Genomic DNA, 21,015 nt, shown 5'->3' on the forward strand with positions numbered 1-21,015 from the left:
AAGTTGAATTCCAGAAACTGTTGGATGCCTCTTTTCATCTTGCAGTTGCAGATGAAGTGATAAAATCTAAGAAATAAAGTGACTTGTCCAAGTTTAGACAGTTACATAATGGCAAAAGCAGGCTAGAAGTTAGACCTAAATCAAACCTCTCTGCATTACCGAATGATTCCTAAATAGCCAATATAATTTGTACTAATGCATGTAAAGTTACAAGGCAACATAATGTACTGATTTACATATTACTTGTTTCATCTGCAAAAGATGTTTAAAAATCTATTCCCATACCACACAACCCCCTACCACCAATGCAAAAATAACTTGAACAGACTTCTAGGCTGTGCCAAAGTTAAAGGAGAATTAATGGGCCCACGAGAAAATTAAATTCTAGAAAGCATCACGGTAAAAAGTAAAGGTGTAACATTAGAAGGAAAAAAAGGGAGGAATGTAGAAGTTCATGCTGCTAACAAATACTCATATGTTTATGCCATGTGCCAACTAGTAAATGTGGAAAGAATGCTTAAGTTGGAATAATGACCATTTTCAACTATCACAGAAAAAAGGGGTTCAGGCAAGAATCACCAATGGATGTGAAATCAAGGGGAAACTTTTGATGAGGTGAAAGAAGCATGTCTGCATGGCCTAAAACCACCTTATGGAGTTCAAGAGAAAATCTAACTACAGTGGAAAAAATCAGGCAACACCTAGACTGGATTTTAAAAATTAACATCACAATGAGGGGCAGATGGACATCACGCACGTGCAGATGGCATGCCCTGAGAGGACACAGCATCACCAATGTCCTATTCTGGCCTGGAATGCAAACACTTGGGTCTCCCCATGAGGAAACATCAGACATATCAGACACATGTAATATGAGAGATACTTCATTTAAAAAAATGGAAGCGGGTACACTCAAAATGTTAATTCATGAAAGGCAAAGCAACTCTGTAGAAATGTTCCATATTAAAGGATACTAGATAGATATAACAAATACAATACATGATCCTAGACTGGATCCTATACTGAAGGAAGAAAAGTGCTACTGAGGACATTAAACCAATCAATAAAATTGAAATACAGATGGCAAAGTAGATAAAAGCCTTTTATCAGACATAAATTTACTGAAGTTGATAACTCTGATACCAACAGACCATGATAGATACAACTTACTCTCAGTTCAAAAAAATTATGTTTGTGTATATACATATATATATTACATATATATATGTATACACCGTAAATGGTGAAGTCAAGTGGGCAAGAGATTAATGATTGAATCTAGGTAAAGGATCAACTGGTGTTCTGTGTGGTTTTCTTATTCTTGCAAATTTTCTGTAAGTTTGAAACATTTTTCAAGTAAGTTAATAAAAAGCTTAAAAATATTTTCATATCTTTTCAGGGAAGAGAGGAGACAGTCAAATTGACAGAAGTACTTCAAATTAGGTTGAGGGAATTTGTTAAAAATTAGCACACTGAAGCCAAGGAATTTCACATTGCCAAATCTGTGCTTATTGTTAAATGTGGATTAAGTTCAAATCTAATTAAACTCAATAAACTTAAAACTGTCCCCAGGAAAGTGGTGAAGGGACAAACCTCACCCACTGCAGACAGCGCCCCAGGACACTCACCAGGCTGGCAGTGAGCGAAGGCGCTGATTGGCCCAGGGCCTGGTTGCGCATGCGCACGAGGTTAGACGTCTCTGCAGAGGCCGGCCACACCTGCCCCGCCACTGGATTTGGAAGGAGGTACCTCCCTGTTGGGGTTAAAGAGAAGAAAATGTAAGCAGCAGGCAGAATGGCAGCGCTCCCGTAGCAACGGCAGATCCCTTCTCGGCCATCAGTCTATACTCTTCTGCCATTTTCCATAATTCCGTTTATGAGTAGCAACAAGAGGGAAATTGTTTTAAGTCAGTAGATCCTGTCAAGATTTCTGACCCTGATTTCCAACATAAACCCAAGTAAACCTCGTCATCTCCAGCATCTGTCATTTTCAGTCAGGGCAGGATGAAGTGTCTTGTTACTTCTGCCTATTCCGCAGGAATATAATGAGTATACAGCTAAGTACAAACACATTCTCAGCACCACAGAAATAAAGGTGTGCACTTATGAATGTACTTTCTGGATATCTAATATGGAAAATGATCTAGGAATCAGAAAAGAGTCTACAAAGTATAGATCATGACCAACAAAAGAAAGAGGTGGAATTCTTTCAAGATGAAATGGGGCAGGTGCTTCTTTCTCCCAGCTTCTCTCTCTGAAGCACTGGCGGTCATCCAACTGTGTCCATTGGCATAAATCAGATCATTTGTCCTTTGGCATAAATCAGATCATTGTCAGTCTAGGTTCACTGAGCATTTACGTCAACCTTTAACTCTAACATATATGTATATGCATTTGAAAGTCAGCTGAACCAATTAACACTGTATTACTTCCTTAGTACACAGACTAGGCTGGTTATCAGTGCACAAGATATAAGGCTTTTTGATTTCAGGAAGATAGGATGGACATAAATACTCACCTACTAACTAGAAGATCAGCAAAAGCAGAGACCATGTTTGATTTTTATCTGCTTTGCACAAATACTAGCAAAATGACTGGCCATGGCAGGTACTCCTTAAATATTTGTTAAATGATAAAAGAACAAGCAGCCACTTCTTTGCCAGAAAACACATAGGTACAACACAGAGGAGACAGGCAATCCAAAGAAACTCATCCAAGAGCTGCATGTGTGGGGACTCCAGCTTGTCACCTTTCAGAATCAAGAGGGACTGCAGCACATGTGTCTGGTGGCCCTGCAGCAGAGGTAACACCTGTTCCCTGAATTTCCACAGCAGATCTGTTCCTTGTAAAAAAGCCTCACTCTCTTACCTCTGGCATGCACTTCACAAGCATATCCCACTGGTTAGTAACTATTGCAATATATTAACAAGTTTTGCCAAAATTACTTTCACCCTTTTTATATAGTGAAAGCATAGATACTAGAGAAAAGTAGATATGCTTTTGAGATCTTGAGCTGCAGCTGAATGACACTGGAGAAGGAAGTTAGTCAACCTCACTTGGCCTTGGTTTTTCCGTCTCTAAAATGGAGACAATGGGATCAACTGTGTAAAGTTATTGAGGGGATTAGAGGATTTTATAAGTAAAACACTCAGCAAGTGTTAGCTATTTGGCCATAACAGCAACAAAAATTAAAAGTATCTTTTTTGCTTGGGTTTGGTTTATTTTCACTTACAAGTAGGAAACATAAATATATATAAAGAAAAAAAATTACACCAGGGAAAACCACTGTCAACATGTCAGTATTTTTCTGGCAGACATTCTTTCTGTAACCTGTATTTTCTTGCAAAAGTGAGAACATACTGATTTTTGTCACCTGCTTTTCCCCACCAACCCTCACTTAATATGACCTTTTCCAAGCGAGTAACTATAGCAAATACCAATTTATTGAAGTATAAAACCCTATCATTGACAATTCAAATATAATTACCCTCTGTGGTTCTGGTGACCAGATGAAAAACATTCAGATCTACCTTTATGCAGAATATGTTACTTATGAAGCCTAGAATTCTAATTTTTTTTTCCTTGCCTTATTTTCAAGCATGTATTAAAAGCTCTACTGTCTTGCCAATGGGTTTCAGTCCTGCGCAAGTTCACTATGGATTCAATGTGATTAAACAAAATGACAGTAAAACGTTCTTGGGGTGAAAGGGTTATATCCAACTTTATTCCCATGGTGGCAGGTCAATCACTAAAATCCCGTTCACTCAGAGTGAGTCTGCAGGCAGTAAGCCGTCTCTGCCTCTGGGCCTCTCTGCCGGCACAGCCGTCCCCTGCACAGCTGTCCTCTGGGCCTCTCTGCTGGCACAGCCATACCCCACAGAGCCGTCCTCTTGGCCTCTGTCCTTGATGCTGCCACCACTCCAGCCTCTGCTCTGCTCTCCTGCAGCCTTGCAGCCCTGCCACTGTGTTGCCTAGAGCACTGGGCGGAGCTCTTTATATAGAGTCAATAGCAACATATTGCCCACACGTGTGTAGTGAGCTAACCAACTAAGGCCAGGTGAGAATCCTGGCCACAGGAACTTTCATTTTATCCACATCTACTAAGAGGGATTTGGGGAAACCTGCACCCTTTAGACACAAAAGTAGGACATTAAGAAAGAAGGACAAGCAAACTACAGACTGCATTTAGGAATGTTAACACCAGTATTATGTGAATAAATAATTTCTTTATCATGGGCTACAACTCTATTTGAAGAACATCACTTTGTTAAAAATACACCCCCCACCATAATCAGAGTTCATATTTTTTTCTAGTGCCTTCTGTGTCTTTTCCTATATTTTATGTGTTCTATTTTCATCATTCATTTTTCAGAGAGAGGCCTCTTAGGAGGTGTAAAAGCTACGTGACCTCAAGGTTTATATGAAGGAGAGAATCTACCCTGGCCTCTCCACTGCTCTGCTCCAGATGCTTAATTTTAAAGAAGATTAAGTGTAGATACAAAAACCCTTGAAGAATTTAATATAATCATGGAAAAATTTTTAAGGTAAACATTTTAGTACACTGAAGAAGTCTGTAAATCAGTCTTTTATTTCCTTTAGTAGAAAATAATGAAGTTAAGAAACAGGTATTTAATTCTGTATCCCCAGTACCTGACAGGGCTTGGCACTTAGCAAGTGCCAAGTTTATTGACTAAAGTTTAGTTTATTGACTAAAATTCAATTAAACAACACTATTTAATCAACAGTTGATAAGGCCTAAACAGAAAGGATCAAACAGAACAAATAATTTTCTTAAATTTCATTGTAGTATAGCCTAATAGCTGAAATGTATTGAGACCTCACTATATGCCAGGCACTGCAACATCTTAATAACCCTCAGGGGTACTAGGTAATATTTTCTTTAAAACCCAAAGAGGCTATGTAAAAAAAAAGGGTGTGTGACTAATAAGTGGATAAAACCAGGATTCTTACTTTGAAGCCCAAATCCTATTACAGGAAATTATTCTTCATATGTGCTCAGGTGAAAGAACAAGCTCTAAGTAAAGGTAGGATGATTCTATATTTATCAGAAAAATAATATAGACTTGTATTTATAGAGGGAGAATCATCTGAATAGACTGGAAATGGTAGCAGACAGTATTAAATTAAATGAGACAATGCATTTCATGTACTCCATCTGGGCCATGGGAAGCAGTCGATACACTACCACTATTCATATTACCACCAGAACTTTATAACTCCATCAATACATCTTCCACCAGCACCACAGCAACAAAACCTGGCAATGACTTCTTAGACCAGATGACAAAAGAAATAATGAGAAATACTGAATAATATTGAAACAAAGAATAGTTCTTCTTTCTGGAAAGTATAAAGAGCAAGTTCAGACTTGCAGTGATCTCTGGCAGGGAAAATGAGCTATGGGTTCAGGGAGGAGTATGCTGTAATATTTTGTTGTTTTAAGAATGTCTGCAGGGAATAATGGGGTCTATTACATTTAAAAGTTTAAAGAATTAAGTTTTCACTTGGGATTTTAATACATTTTAATATTAATTTTTTATGTATCTGAAGAATGTAGCAGATACTAAGCTCTGGTAGAGCTGGCCAGCAGGTATGTGGGTTTACCAAATTATTCTCTATTAATTTCTGCATATGATATTACATATTATTGCTTTTAATGATTCCTATAAAAATGTGCTCCATGAGCTAACATGGCTGTGGATAAAGTAAAGGTTCCTGTGGTCAGGATTCTCACCTGGCCCTGGCTAGCTCACTACACATGTGTGGGCAGTAAGTTGTTATTGACTCTATATAAAGAGCCCTGCTAAGTGCTCTGGGCAACACGGTGGCACAGCTGCAAGGCTGCAGGAGAGCAGAGGCTGGAGCGGTGGCAGCACCAAGGACAGAGACTGGGATGGCTGTGTGGGCAGAGGGGCCCAGGGACAGAGACCGGCTTTCTGCATGAAGACTCACTTTGAGTGAATGGGATTTTAGTGATTGAGGTGCCACCATAGAAATAAAGTTGGGTATAACCCTTTCACCCCAAGAACATTCTACTGTCATTTCTTTGGTCACATTGAATCCATAGCGAACTTGCCCAGGGCTGAAACCCATTGGCAAAACAATGGCAAACTAGCCAGAAGCACATTCCTTCCAGCCCTCAAAAAGGCAGTTCCTATGGCCACATCAGGGAGGGGTCTCTGAGGAAGCAGGGAGCCAGGGAGATGCTCCACAGATAACGGGAGCAAAAAGGATCTACAAGGACTTCCATCACAGCCTCAACATAGAAGTCACAGCAGGTATGACCAGAGAAAGCTCGCCTTCTGGCAGTGGGAGGGCAAACCAGAAGCAGAGACAATGCTCAATAAATCCTCAGTGCAGAAGATGAAAACACTCGGAGGACCCTTGCTCCATGAGGCTGGCAGGTCTCCAGTGGGAAGTCACACTCCAGGCAGATCCAAAACCAGCACTAAGGGCACAGGATGGGCTCCAGGAACTAGAGCCACTTTCCTTCTCTCCGTACACTCCAAACCACACTCTGAACACTTCGTTTTTGTTTGATCTCACAGGGCACTTTAAAATGAGCACAGACAACTGCTAGCAGCACCACATAGGCTGTCTTCTTCTCTGAAATCACTCAGCCCAACATTACCACTTACACTTTTATTTGTTGCTAGCTCATGTGTAAGTCTAATCTCAGTGATAAGGCAAAGAAGTGCCTTGTCAAAGATAAACAAGGCCAGACACTACTTAAAGTGGTGAGGGCAGGTTTTAGTCACTAATCTACGGCAATAGGGAAAGAGTCCAGGGTGAACTAAACTCACCTTTGATCTGTACACAAGTAACTGGGTGTTTTAACAGAAGAATGATGAAGTAGGGCAAGCAGCAAACAGGTGCTCAGTCAAGTTGGGAAGCGAAAGACTGCAAAGGGTCACTCAGGGTGACTCCTCTCAGGCCAGCTCTGTCAGCCTGCTGGCATCACCAAGGTCAGGATTCTCTCCTCCCACAAAACTGAGAGATGGAGACCCTATCTGTTGGCCAAAACAAGAAATGATTTTGGCAGCCTTGAATTTTCTCAGGCAGGCATTTTAAGGGGGCTGCACTCATCCTTAAAGATGTGGCATTGGGCTGTTAGAAATTATGTTAGTGTTTGTTAGTTTGTTAGTCTTTATCTGCCAAGGGTGCGGCTCAGGGGAGCAACAGCTCGGAGGAGCCTGGCTAGAGCTCAGTCAGGGAGAGACTCTACCAGACTTCAGTTCTTCTGCTGCCTCGGCAGACCCTAGCCCAGAAGGAGACATTCTGTTGTTCAATGACTCTTCAGCTTTTGAGCTGCGTGTGAAGTTTTTTAACTTGATCCGTATCTTATATTTTCTTCAAAGTCAACAGGACATAAAGATTTTTGCCAGTAAGGATAAAGTTAACTGCTCTAGTCATGGTCAGATTCCATCACTTATTCAGGTTCCTCGGCTGTAAAAAAGGGATAAACTTATGGGGTAGTTGTAAATTCAAGAGAAAATAAATTATACAATGACATTCAATAGGTATAAACTTCAAAAATAAGAAATTGCAAAGAGCTACCCAAAATACAGTGGATTATAAAGTGAACAAGAAGTAAAATGTTATTAAGCCACTGGAACAAATAATAAAATTAGGAACTATTTATGCACATAGACATTGAAATGTTTAGAATCCTGTCACTAGTTAGATTCTAGATGCCATTATTCTTGCATAAGTCTTGTCCTTAGGAATCACATAAATGTTACAAATCGGAGGGTCTGTTAGCACAACACATGGGATGTTTTATTCCTGCCTAGACCTCCATTAGTGTTAATAGGGAAAAGAGGACAACAGATGGAGTTAAGGCAGTCATTAGAAGGCACTAACATCGTGCCATAGTTGGTAGTGATTACATCAAACTTTGTATAAATCTGCTTTCTGATGACGACCAAGAGCCTCTAAAAAGTGTGCTGCTGTTGTATTCATGCATCATTTGCTGCCTACAATTTGCGAAAATTAGCATCTGTCAACTGCATTATTCAGCTGCACAGGGTGGAAATTAATGGATAATACCATTCCCAATTTGTTATATGAGAGGTGAGCTTGCCTTGCAATCTGGCTGACATGTTTTAATACCGAATCAAGCTTGTTGTTACAACTGGAACTTTGATCAGCTCTGTGTTCTTCAGAAACACATTTCTAAAATCCCAATATGTTTACTAAAGCTTTAATTAAACATTTTCTACTGACATAACTAGAAATTTACAGGCAATAAATAGAGGTGCATATTAAAGCTGGAATTGTCAGGCTTTAACCATAGAGATGTTATTTAAATGGGCTTTTTAGATTGGTTATTATTACTATTTTGGTTATGGGGCCACTACTTAACAGAGTGGGAAGATCTACTGCCTTTAAAGATTATATATTAAAATAAGTAGATTACTGAGCCTAGATTCAGATTGTGCCTTGGTTCTATTCAAGCAACATTCGGTCTCTTTCCTGAAATGTTTTCCTTTGTTTCCATCATGAATTCCAAGAAACAACAAGACTTCCCTAAATGCATGCTTTCAAGTATGTGATACATGCTTTCAAAGCACCCCAAAGCTTCCAGTATCCCTCTGAAATATGAAAATATCAGGTCAGCAATAATTTTAGCAGAATGGCTATATAAAGAATTAAAAATGGCCTCTGGAGAACTACTTGATCATCAGGGAATAATGGTACCTGACTAGATTTAAAAGCTTCCAGTAAAGAAGTTCCCTATCACCTGAAGTGCAACATAGATTTAGCAGTCAGGTCACAGTCTGACATATTGGGTTATTTCTCGACTACAAACAGGACATCAAAGGGAAAATAAGACCCAGTAACTACAAAACAAAGCAGTCTTTCAAAATGGCTTCTGGTCCTCAATTGCACATAAAACCTCTAAAAAAGTTTATCTCTCTAAGGTGTCAACCAGGAACAAAGGAAGCTGAGGTGGCCCATGTTGCTCACAAGGGTTTTGGTGAGGTGGAGGGGCCACAAAAGGGAGAAGGAGAGAAGTACCTGCTTTTGCAAATTCTACCTAATAAGCCCTTTGAATGTACTTAATGCCATCATTGTGCACTGAAAAACTATCAAAATGGTCAATTTTGTCATGCATATTTTACCACACACACACATAAAACCACTCTCCCCTTGCTTAGCCAAAACTACTGCACCTTCCAGAGGACAAAATAAGGGGGTCCTTTTTGTTGTCCCAGAGGAGGTATCCACATTAAACTACATGAACACCTGCGTTTGAAAGTTACACTTCGTAACTTAAGCCCTTTGAATTATTTACAAGTCAGAGAAACTGAGTTATTCCAAGAACTCTCCTAACTTTAGAAATGGAAAAAGGTGAAAGACCACGGTAAGTCACTGGCTGAATCTGGGCAGAACCCATGAGTCAGCAGCTATCTCCCTGAAGTGTGTTCCATCATTAAGATAATCTTCTATGCCCTGCTGCTCACTCCTAAACACTGGTTCCCTCATCACGTGACTGTCGTACTCACAGGCAGTTATAGTCTCTTTTTATTCATCTTCAGCCGTGCTTCCACAACACAGGGACATGCTCCCCTTCATCTTCCTCTCACATGGGTGACTGACTTCCAATTTCTTGTCCCCACTGCAAAAGACTGACTATACCTAGACAAGCACTGACAGTGCTGCTAAATCATCCTTTTTAATGGCATAAATAAATATAATTTGAGAAACCAACAGACCTGTGACCGGCACGCACTGAAGTTCACTGACTCCTATATTGAGCTGCTGTTCTAGCCTTCAAAAAGAAAAAAGTGTCATGTGTTTACTCACACAAGAAAAGTCCAAAGCACAGCCTTGACCCTAAGTCCTTGAAGACATCACTGCCTATCAGCCAAGGGTCTTCACCCAGCCAGGAAACTGAATGCTGAGTGGAGAGATAATGCACATTTTCAGGAGGGTGGTCATCAGAGCGGTGATGTCGATGGGATGCCAACGTCTGAATCAAATTAATCTCTCAATACAGCTATCTCATAACTCCTGTTTTGCTGTAAGACTCAAATCCACCAGAGATGCCCCATTTCACCTCTTAGAATATCATCACCAGCATTCCATCTTTAACACAAATGGCAAAGCAGCACTTCTAACCACAAGGGCCTGGTGACACAGTTAGGGGGACACTTTAAAAGGGTGCTTGTTGCAAGCAGAGCAGTTGGTAGAAGGTAAGAGTTTGGGGCAAAACCAGAGTGACTGGGTACATGACACATGTCTTGAGGAGTCACTAAGGCCCAATTCCATACCATGAGAGAGCTGGGACTGTGGGAAAATAACAGAACATAAATGTCTACAACACAGAAAATAAAGCCTCTGGACAAACCATGAGGCTATGGAGCAACTTCTCAAGCTGCTCCTGTCAACTGCAGGGGCCATGTTATGTCAAAAGGAACTTGCAGTGTGAGCAATGTGGCAAGAGGATTCGAAGGTACATTGGTCTTTTCACCATCAAGCACAGAGCCACCCTGTCATCCTTGCCGGTTATAATAAAAGGGCAAAAATGCCAACCCACAATATGTCCTTAACTGGAAACAATACAAATCCATACTTAGAATTTTTCTATTTTCCCTTAACCTGTTCTTAAAGAAGAAATATTTATTCTCACCCACCAAGATCACCACTCTCAGTAAATACTCTACTAAAGAAAAGTATTAGGATCAAATGAGTTAATATATGTGAAACAGAGCTCAGTCAGCTTCAGTCTTTCTATTATTACAAGTACTCACATCACTGCCTTTCGATGTACCAACACCCAGCCAACTCACCCACTCCACAGTGAGACCCAGGTCCCGGCAGCAGCTCCCTGTTGCACCTAGACCACCCGGAGAGTCTCCCTTCAGATGGCAATTGTCTGGATTTAAAATGCTTATCAAAAAGTATGCAGTGGTTTGGCCCTAAGTTATATAGACCAAAGGCTAACGTGACAACTTAAAATTGCTTTTTAAAGAAGTATTAAATAGAGCCTATTCTAATGAGAACATGGTAACAAGAATCTGACACCAAGCAGTGTTGCTCAGAATTTCTGAGTGAGGGCTCGCAGGAGCTGGGTGGTAGCCGCGTCTAAGCGACGCTGGGCACAAGTCAGAGCTAACATCTGCAATCTGGCCTCCCTCCATCCGAGTATTGAAATATAATTCAGCAGAATGAATTGCTAGACATGTCTAAACCTCCTGGGAAATGACATATATTGATGAATGCTGCTGGGAAGATATATGGAAGGAAACAGCAAATAAATAGAACCATTTTTTTCTCAGAGCCAGTTTGCGGCTATGTGGAGCAGCTGTTAAACTACTTGTCAGCTGCCCGTTCTCTCTCCCTCTTTCGCCTCCCTCTCCCCCGTCTGCCTCCTCTACGCCTATCTACAACCTTCCTAAGGACCAGTATCTTGTACTCTTCAATGTTCTCCTTGTCCTCCCGTCATTCCTTGCCTTCCCAACCTAGTTAGTCCAATCCTTTCCCAAATGACATCCCATCTAAACATGTTTGTGGGCCCCTCAGGATCTTTGAAAGAGGTATAATTGTTAAGCTCATGAAATGAAACTGCTGAATTCAAACCCATTACCAAAGCCCAACCACCACCCCATAGCAGCTGTGTGCCCTTAGTCTGGCTTCTTAACCTCCTCAGCCTCAGCTGCCCATGAGCACTCTGTAAATGGAGGTGGCCATGAGGACTAATTTAGAACGTTAACAGAACGTTAACATGCCATCTTGCAAGTAGAAGGCCCACAATAAATAATGACTTATTATCCCCTTTGCTTCCCATTGCTGTCCTCCTGGCAAGGGTGCCCCCCTTGGGGTCTGCCTCAGCACAGGCCTTCGGGGATAACTGGTTCTCATTCTATTCACCAAGTGGACTCAGGAGCACAGAATGCGAAGCCTGTCGGACACAGATTTTCATCCTGGTTTCACCATTTCTTAGCTAGGGTATCCTGGATAAATTCCTCTCCTGCTCTGGGCTTCCGTTTCCAGACCTCTAGTGATGATGATAGTAAGTAACACATATCAGGTGCCCGGCACACTGTTGAACACACAGTTTGTGTTCAGCGGTGGCTCAGGTCCCCCTCCAGGATGCTTTATCCATCTTGGCATCCCATCGGCATTGCATCCACAACCAGGGGCACTACGAGCCTTACCTTCTCCCTTCATACCATCTGCTTCTATGTGGCTGCATGTGTACAGAGCGCCGTTTATTTCTGTACACAACATTCTCTTCTACTTTGTACACTCTGTGTCACTGGGACTGCATCTCATCTATCTTTGTAGCCCCACAACCTGCCTGCCCAGAACGTAGTGAATTCACAGGATCACACATTTATGTCTGTGTAGATTAACTCTCCATTCTGTGTCTCATTTATACTTCTCCCAGGGTTCATATTTTTCCATTGTTGTTTAGTTCCACATTGCCCAAAAGAATATTCAAATTTGGTTCAGGTGTTTGTTTTGTAACAATAAAGAAAAAGACTCAATGGACTTAAACTTTATATGGAGATCATGTCATTTCTCCTGGCTTTGAATTACTTTTCTAAAACCCATCTCCAAAAGTATCCAACAGCTCCGAGAGATACTATATATTTTCAAAGTAAGCTAATTAACATTAATACACTAAAGGACAAGTTAATATCTTCCTTTTTGGAGAAATTATGAATCCTACTCAATAACATTCTTTCGCATACTAAGATGTTTGATTGCCACACCCAAGTGTCACCGGCAGCCCCGAGACGCTAAACATTTCTGACAACTGTCCTACATCTAAACAGTTATGACAGAGGCCAAGCAGGAGTTGGGAGCAGGAGCTTTACAAGAGAAACTAAAAGAACAAAAGCAGTCACAGAGGGGATAAAATAAAGTCCACGACCCAATCTCAGCAGAACTTTCCAGACAAGCCCAAATCTCCTAACAAGTTCTCTGTTGTTTCAAGGAAACTTCTGTCTACAATCTAATTCACATAGCAGTGTATTTCCACAAATACGTCTTTGCAACAGTTTCTAGCTCTCTGTTGGCATTTATTCCAAAGAGACCTCAAATTCTTCCTCCTCAATAACAATGTCTATGTATACTCCCTAAGGAATGTAATATTTTTGTCTTAAATGTTTGTTGATGCTGATTAATGGGCAAAAACTTGGACACAATTATACAGTAATTCTTCAAAAATACGACATGGTAGATAGCTCCAGCCCCTCCAGATGGCAGTTTGTTAAAGACCGTTTTCTGGGGTGAGATCTCAGTTCAGGACTGTATGATCTGCTCTCCCTCCTCCCGTAGGAAAGTTCATGTCTATTCCACCTGGTGTACAAGCAACATGACCTAGGAACCCCCATGATCCGAAGCACAGCCCTATGCCCTGACCTGCATTCTAACAAATTACAGAGTGCTTTACAAAACAGAATGTAACATTGCTCTCATTTTTAAGAAGAAAAAACTTAAGGCCATGATTAGCATCATGATTGCCTCAGCCCTGCTTGGAAATTAGTGGCCTGTGTAGGGTGGGAATTCAGCCTTTCCATTTCTGGTCTATTATTTAGCTACTGACTTCTGAAAGCCTAGATGATGTTAAGTAGCATTGAACTCCAGGGTCAGTGCATCATGTTTTAAAGAAATAGCCTCACTAGGCTATTCAACATCGCTTTTTAGGAATTCAGCCACACTTACAGGGAAATCAGTGAGCTGTGGTGCTGAGTCAGGCAGGGGAGGGTCTGGTTGTTCCAAATACCCTCCAAATGGTCATCTCTCGAGATTGAGAGCCTGATCATTTTCTTATAGCCATTCCATTAAACACATTTAATCTCCTATTATTTGAATCCACAGAGAGAACCATGACTGCTGAAAGCACAGAAGTGAGGCATATGCACACAGAATTTCACACATTAAAGATTAAATCTCATATCAGATTTGCTTGGGGTTTTCTGCAAGATGGTCCTGTCTCCAAGGTGACTAAGCAGCTAGAGGGGGAGAAAAATAAAAGGATATTGTACCTATGTCTATGCGTAGGCCTCTAGTCCACTGCCTTTCAAACCATGCATGTACCTATGAGACAACGTATCTGATAATGCCTCGGCACAGAATCCTCCAGCAACTACTCACAGATTTGCAAGATTTTGCAAATAAAAATACAAGATGCCTAAATAAGTTTTATCCAAATACATGTGAATACATATGCCCCAAATATTACTTTGGATATAAGTATACCAAAATATTAATAGTTGTTCACCTGAAATCAAAATTTAATCAGTGTCATGTATTTTATCTGGCAACCCTATTTACTGAGCACTTAGTGTTTACAATGCCAGACGCTTTGCTTTGAGGATACAAGGAAAAGGTCCTCAAGGAATCTGTAAACTAGTACGTAGGATGACATGTACACAAATAGGAGAGAGCCAAAAGTGATCCAGCCTGTGAAAAGAGAACATTATCAGATGGTAGGGGGAGGAGAGAGTCAAAGTACGGCTGTGGACGATTCATCAGAAGTGATAATATGAAGGTGTTTGGCATGAAATTTGAATATAGTGAAGGATCATGGGCTCCATTTCCCTGTTTTATACCCCTAAGGTGGTGAGGGGGGGTCTCACTGCTCTGCGTTTGTGCATTATTATTTTCCCCCTATTTTTTATATTACGTGTATATATACTAGCCAAAAGCTAGTAAAATGGAGCAAGAACAAAACAAGAAAATGTTTTTGACTGAGATTCCTGGCAATCAAAACAAAGACAGAAATGCAGTAGGTTAGCCAGCAATCATTACTTAACAAAAGAAAGAATTCAAATTTATCAGACTAATGTAACCTCTTTTCCTGTTCTGAGCTCAGAGAAATTTGTTTCAGAGGTTTTAATAAGAGGGCAATGACATATATAATTGTTGCTGTCCTCTAGAGTAATTCAGGGCAAAAATGTAGGCATATCCTATATTATGAGACACTAAATAGAAACCAAGGGCTTAGTGCCCATGTGTGCGAGTAAACACATTAACAATGAATGAATGCCCATGTATGTTACTGAACATACCTACCTTCCTCTCCTTTATAGACTGGGAAACTGGGAGCTCTGAAGCCTTATGCGAAATCCTTCTTCAGCCTGATTTGGTTCAGTGTTAATCACTTAAAGTGGCTATGATTCCACCCGGGTGGCCATTCAGAAAGGGATACAGGCATTTAAATGACAATGTCCTCTTTTCAAAAGTTATACCCTCTAGTGAGCAAGTCAGCAATGAGTTGATAGCCAGACCTCATCCTCAGCTCTCCCTCAGGCCCCAGTATGCTGCAGGTGCCTGAGACAGTACTGTCAAAAAACAGGAAAGATCATGCTAGGCAGACACAGGAAAACAAATGTAGCCTTGACAATATGTGTTGATTAAGTACTTGAATGACAATGGAGCATGACAATGACAAATGTAGGCTCCCACCACGAGAGTCATTAATATATCAGAAACACTAATTTTTATAAATCTTTAAACTTCCCAGTTGGTGGCATTTGCATTTCTTTGCCTACTCTTTTTCCTGCAGAGTTGACATAAAATCAGCTTAATTTTCCATTTCCATCCAGGAAGTTAAAAAAAGTCTACATCCCTGGTCTTTGATTAGCCACTGAAAATGAGTTTCCAACAAGAGATGGATGGCCTGGTGTGCTCTGTTCAGAGGACGGTGACAGGCCATCACTGACATGCATCCCTAGAGGAGAAGGTGGGCTCCTCGCTCAACAATGGAGAAATTATGCAAGTAAGAAGGGAGAAAATGAAGGAAAACTGGAGAAAATGAAGTCTCTGCAAAAACTAGCCTTCTCTCGCATCTTGGTAGCTAAAACGTACCACCCATGTTCAAAGGGACCTTGAGAGCATCTGGTCCAACCCACACATTTCACAGATGAGGAAACTGAGAACCTGAAGCAAAGGCATGGCTACTCAGAGGCTGACTTGTGACTACAGTCTGGTTCTCTGGTCCCTACTTCATGCCCTCCCTGTTACACCTCCAAAGAGCAGTGGAAGAGATGTCAAGATGCTATCTCTACCCAGCCCAAGTTACTTGATTTCTATGTTCAAGCCCCACTCAGTCTAACTCATCTATCCCATTCTCTGTCTGATCTACATCTCCCCTACGCACTACCACACCTGTGTTGTCCAGGGGACTTAGGTGTGGCCCAATATACCAATTTCAGCACATGAGTAGTCAGCACCTTGCACACATTTTTGTGCAATCGCCCTGCATTTTGCTTGCACATGGTATGAGCATGTCACCAGGAGAGCTGGTTACCAGTGTCCAGCTGTGTACATGGGATCCAGCGTGGCAGCAAATGGCAGCACACACCACCTTCCTTGCCTGCCCCAGCTGTATCTCCCCCTCCCCAATAACTCAAGAAGCCTTGTGTGTGGAATTTAATTGTCAATACTATTTATTATTTAAATTTGTTTCATGTTCTTACTGTAATATAATCAACTCAGCTTTTGTGGCTTGCTCATATATCCTGAAGAGTCACAGGAAACCAAAACTACTTTGCTTCTTATAGACCATACATAGAAGGAACTGAGCAGACAGGCTTGGAATCTGTGTGCTTTTCAGAACCTAAAGTACACCATGCATAAAGGATAGGAAAACCAGCCATGCCCAGGCCTCAACTTATCCTATCAGAATGAAACATTTTCAGGGAAGTACAAAAAAAAAAGGAATAATCCGTGGAGAGAAAACTAAAAGGAACATGAATGTGCCCCTCAAAATCTTCAATAAGATAAAATGCCAAAAAATTGAAATCAATTTTCTACTCTAAAGAGTTTTAAGAACTTGAATGTTTGATAAATTAATTCAATAAATTTATTTTTCTCTCAGAATGTTGCCTCTTGATTGTCTGATGACTCAGAAAAATGGGTAGAGACAGTCTCCAGCTTCATAAACTATTGTTGATGAACTACAGCAATTTTCCTCATTCTAAAACAGAATGCTAACCCAACTTATAAGAACTGTTACCCTCAATTATATGCCTTCAGCCCAGAGATTCTCTAAGTATTGAGAAACAGCAAAACAAATAGAAGTAGGGTGTTTTTAAGCTAGTAAAACTTATAAATGTGAATTATCTGTGGGTCTGAGGTTTTTCCCCCATAGGCCCAGAGCCAAAAACCCAAACTGAGGGTATCACAAGGGAGCACCATTTATAACAATTGTAAATATCGTTGCCTTTCACAAGTTTAAAAATTTGCCACATTTCCAAATATTAACATTTCAGTCCTCCTTGAGGGGCTGGTGAAGTCAAAGTCAGCCATCCACTGTCCACTCCTGACACTCCCCCCCCCCCACACACCCAGATCCCCACCATCCAGTCCTCCTCCCAAGCTCCCGTGGGGTTCAGCTCTACCTTGAGAAGTGCCACCACGGGCACCAAAACTCCCCTCCCACAGCTCGGCAGCACCCTCCCCACCGCCATCTCACATGGCTCTCATCAGACTCCCTACTCTGCTCTGCAAAACGACTGTTCTCAGCACACAAACTCCCCTGGTGCCTGGACCTTCCCTCAAACATGTAAATAGACCTTACTTTCACTTCATGATCTTAGACCTTAAATGGGTTGCCAATACTTCCAAGAAATCCTACTACCTTTATAGCTCCCCTTCCTACTCTCCAAGACTATTTGACTGTCTTCTCTACTCAAATCCTGTATAACCTTTCCGACCCTGCCCAGGGACTTGTAATGCATTGAGACAAGTGAAGCCACCAAATCTATTCAACTACCTGCTTTTTATTAAAAGAAAATTTATTAAATCAGTGATCTGGAAAGAACACATTTAAAAAATATAACTTCTCATTTTGAGATAACTGTAGAGTTACATGCAGCTTTAAGAAATAATAAAGAGAGATCCACAAGTATCCTTTACCCAGTTTCCCTTAATGGTAACATCTTGCAAAACTAGAGTTCACTGTCACAGGCAGGATAATAACATTGATTTAATCATGAGAGGAAGTATGTCCCACCACAGCATTCCTAATGGCTCCCACTTGTAACCACACCTACATCCTCCCACCTCTACAATCTTATGTCCTAATCAGCAAGTGCTAAAAAGTTCTCCACTGCTGTAATTTTGTCATTTCAAGAATGTTATAAAAAACAATTAGACAGCATGCTTTTCCTCACTCTGCAGAATTCCCTGAAGATTCACCCAGGTTGTCACATGCATCACTATATCATGCCTGTAGATGCTGCACAGTCATCCAAGGTGTACATGGACAAAAGTTACCTGCTTTCACATCTATTTTCTTTGCCTTCCTCCCTATCACAATGGAGGAAGCACCCATTTCCTATAAAAAGCCAACCCTTTTACACATGCTCTGGGTACCTTGCCAGGTTCCTCCAAAGCACCTCACTTCTTTCCTCAGTACCATCCTCAACATCTCATGAACGCGCTCCCACAGCTCCCACCGAGATGCCTCCTTCTGACCCTACTGCTCTAGCTCACACCCTACTGCTCCAGTCCCTTCCACAGAACTGCTTCTCAAAAGAGCACACTACATTCCTACCTATCAGCACACTACCACCTTCTACCTTCCCAGTTACCAGTGGCTCTTAACCCCCTGCACTCTACACTTCACCACCCACCCCAGGGCTACCAGTCACAGCATTGCTGAACCCAGTGACAATTTTTTATTGAAGTATAGTTGGTATATGATGTCATATTGGTTGCAGATGTACAACATAGTGATTCAATAATTGTATACATTACTAAATGCTAACTACCTTTATCATGGGGAGCATCTGTCATTAAACAGAGATATTACATGTTGACTGTATGCCCTATGCTACCCCCCATTCCCTATACCCCCAATGACAATTTCTTTCCTCACCTTACTCCCTCAGGTGGAGCCAGTCCTTTCCTTCTCAAAATTATTCTCTCCCCTCTGCAACTGCAGAGTTCTACCTGACATGCCTGTTTAGCATGTCTCATAGGCATGTCAGTTTTACATACTGAAAACGAAGTTAATCACATCCCATTTCTTTATTAAAAGCTTTATTTCTTCCTCAGTCTTCCCTGACGTAGAAAGTGCCATATTGCCCTTACCTCTTGTGTAGCTGGACTTAGAGGCAACAGCCCAGCGGAGGCCATTCTCATGACCTCTCGCCATCACCAGCCTCGCCTTCGCTGTGACCATGTGACAGGATCTTCACAAAAGAATGTGAATGGAAACAAAGTGTGTGTCTTCCTAGGCTAAGACTTTTAAGAAGTCAGGATGGTCTCTCCTCTCTTTCCATTTCCACTAGCTAGAAGCAGAGTACCTGAAGCAAAACCAGAAAATGGAAGGAGCATGGGTCCCAGACTCACCATGAGGGAGTCACCTGCTAACCCAAAACATATGTGTGAGTAAGAAATAAAGGAATGTTGTGCTAAGCCACCGACATTTTTTGGTTTCTTGTTAAATAGCATGCAGTGTTATCCTAACACACTTAATTTTTATGTGGAATTTTTTTGATGGTATCACAAAAAATAAAGAAATCTAGGGCATATAAAAGTGTAGTTAAAGAGAGGGGCGGAAGATGGCGGCGTGAGTAGAGCAGCAGAAATCTCCTCCCAAAACCACATCTATCTGTGAAAATATAACAAAGACAACCCTTCCTAGAATAAAGACCAGAGGACACAGGACAATATCCAGACCACATCCACACCTGAGAGAACCCAGCGCCTCGAGAAGGGGGTAAGATACAAGCCCCGGCCCCGCGGGAGCCGAGCGCCCCTCCCCCCAGCTCCCGGCGGGAGAAGAGCAGGCAGAGCGGGAGGGAGACGGAGCCCAGGACTGCGGAACACCCAGCCCCAGCCATCCGGGCCAGAGTGCAGGGCCCTGGATACTAGGAAAACAGGGCAGCAAGAACAGTGAGCGGGCACCGGAGGCCGGGTACCGGAGGACATAAGAAAAGCGAGCGACCAATTTTTTTTTTTTTTTTTTGCTGTTTTGTTTTGGCGAGCGCTTTTTGGAAGTCTTAAAGGGATAGGGACCCCAATACTAGGGAAACAGGGCAGCAAGACCGGTGAGCAGATGCCTGAGGCTGGCACTGGAGAATAAAGAAAAACGAGCTGCCTTTACTTTTTTTTTTTTCTTAATTTAATTTTTTTTGTGTGTGTGTGTGGTCGTTGTTTTGTTTTGGCGGGTGCTTTTTGGAAGTCTTAAAGGGGCAGGGCAGGACACTTAATCCAGAGGTAGGGAATCCGGGGAACTCTGGGCACCCTAACCCCTAGACTGCAGGGAGCAGGGAGGCCCCTTACGGAGATAAATAGCCTCCAGGCCCCTCCCCCTCCAACGCCACTCCACCACTTTGGGGCAGAGGCCCGAACCAGGCCACGCCCACAGCAACAGCGGAGATAAACTCCATAGCAGCCGGGCAGGAAGCAGAAACCCTGTCTGCGCGCAGCTGCGCAGCACAAGCCACTAGAGGTCGCTGTTCGCCCAGGATAGGAGGTCCACAAACCAACAAGAAGGGAAGTTCTTCCAGCCGTCACTCGTCCCAGCTCTGCAAACTATTCCTATCACCATGAAAAGGCAAAGCTACAGGCAGACAAAGATCAGAGAGACAACACCAGAGAAGGAGACAGATCTAACCAGTCTTCCTGACAAAGAATTCAAAACAAGAATCATAAACATGCTGACAGAGATGTAGAGAAATACGCAAGAGAAATGGGATGAAGTCCAGAGCGAGATCACAGATGCCAGAAAGGAGATTGCAGAAATGAAACAAACTCTGGAAGGGTTTATAAGCAGAATGGATAGGATGCAAGAGGCCATTGATGGAACTGAAACCAGAGAACAGGAACGCATAGAAGCTGACATAGAGAGAGACAAAAGGATCTCCAGGAATGAAACAATATTAAGAGAACTGTGTGACCAATCCAAAAGGAACAATATCCGTATTATAGGGATTCCAGAAGAAGAAGAGAGAGGAAAAGAGATGGAAAGTATCTTAGAAGAAATAATTGCTGAAAACTTCCACAAACTGGGGGAGGAAAT

The 21,015-nt window shown here is 41.8% G+C and overlaps 1 protein-coding gene across 10 annotated transcripts in view; it reads right to left on the reverse strand.

Moving 5' to 3' along the window:
• The window catches only part of MAST4 (microtubule associated serine/threonine kinase family member 4), a 536,231-nt gene that overhangs the window by 360,551 nt on the left and 154,665 nt on the right, over positions 1-21,015 (reverse strand). For all 10 annotated transcript variants that reach the window (XM_057494688.1, XM_057494684.1, XM_036887943.2 and 7 more), the window contains exon 3: positions 1,629-1,753. In XM_057494688.1, the coding sequence (XP_057350671.1) occupies positions 1,629-1,753 (125 nt within the window). The remainder of the gene's footprint in view (positions 1-1,628; positions 1,754-21,015) is intronic.

The sequence above is a fragment of the Manis pentadactyla genome, chromosome 2 (genome assembly GCF_030020395.1).
Source record: "Manis pentadactyla isolate mManPen7 chromosome 2, mManPen7.hap1, whole genome shotgun sequence".
In the NCBI taxonomy this organism is placed as follows: domain Eukaryota; kingdom Metazoa; phylum Chordata; class Mammalia; order Pholidota; family Manidae; genus Manis; species Manis pentadactyla.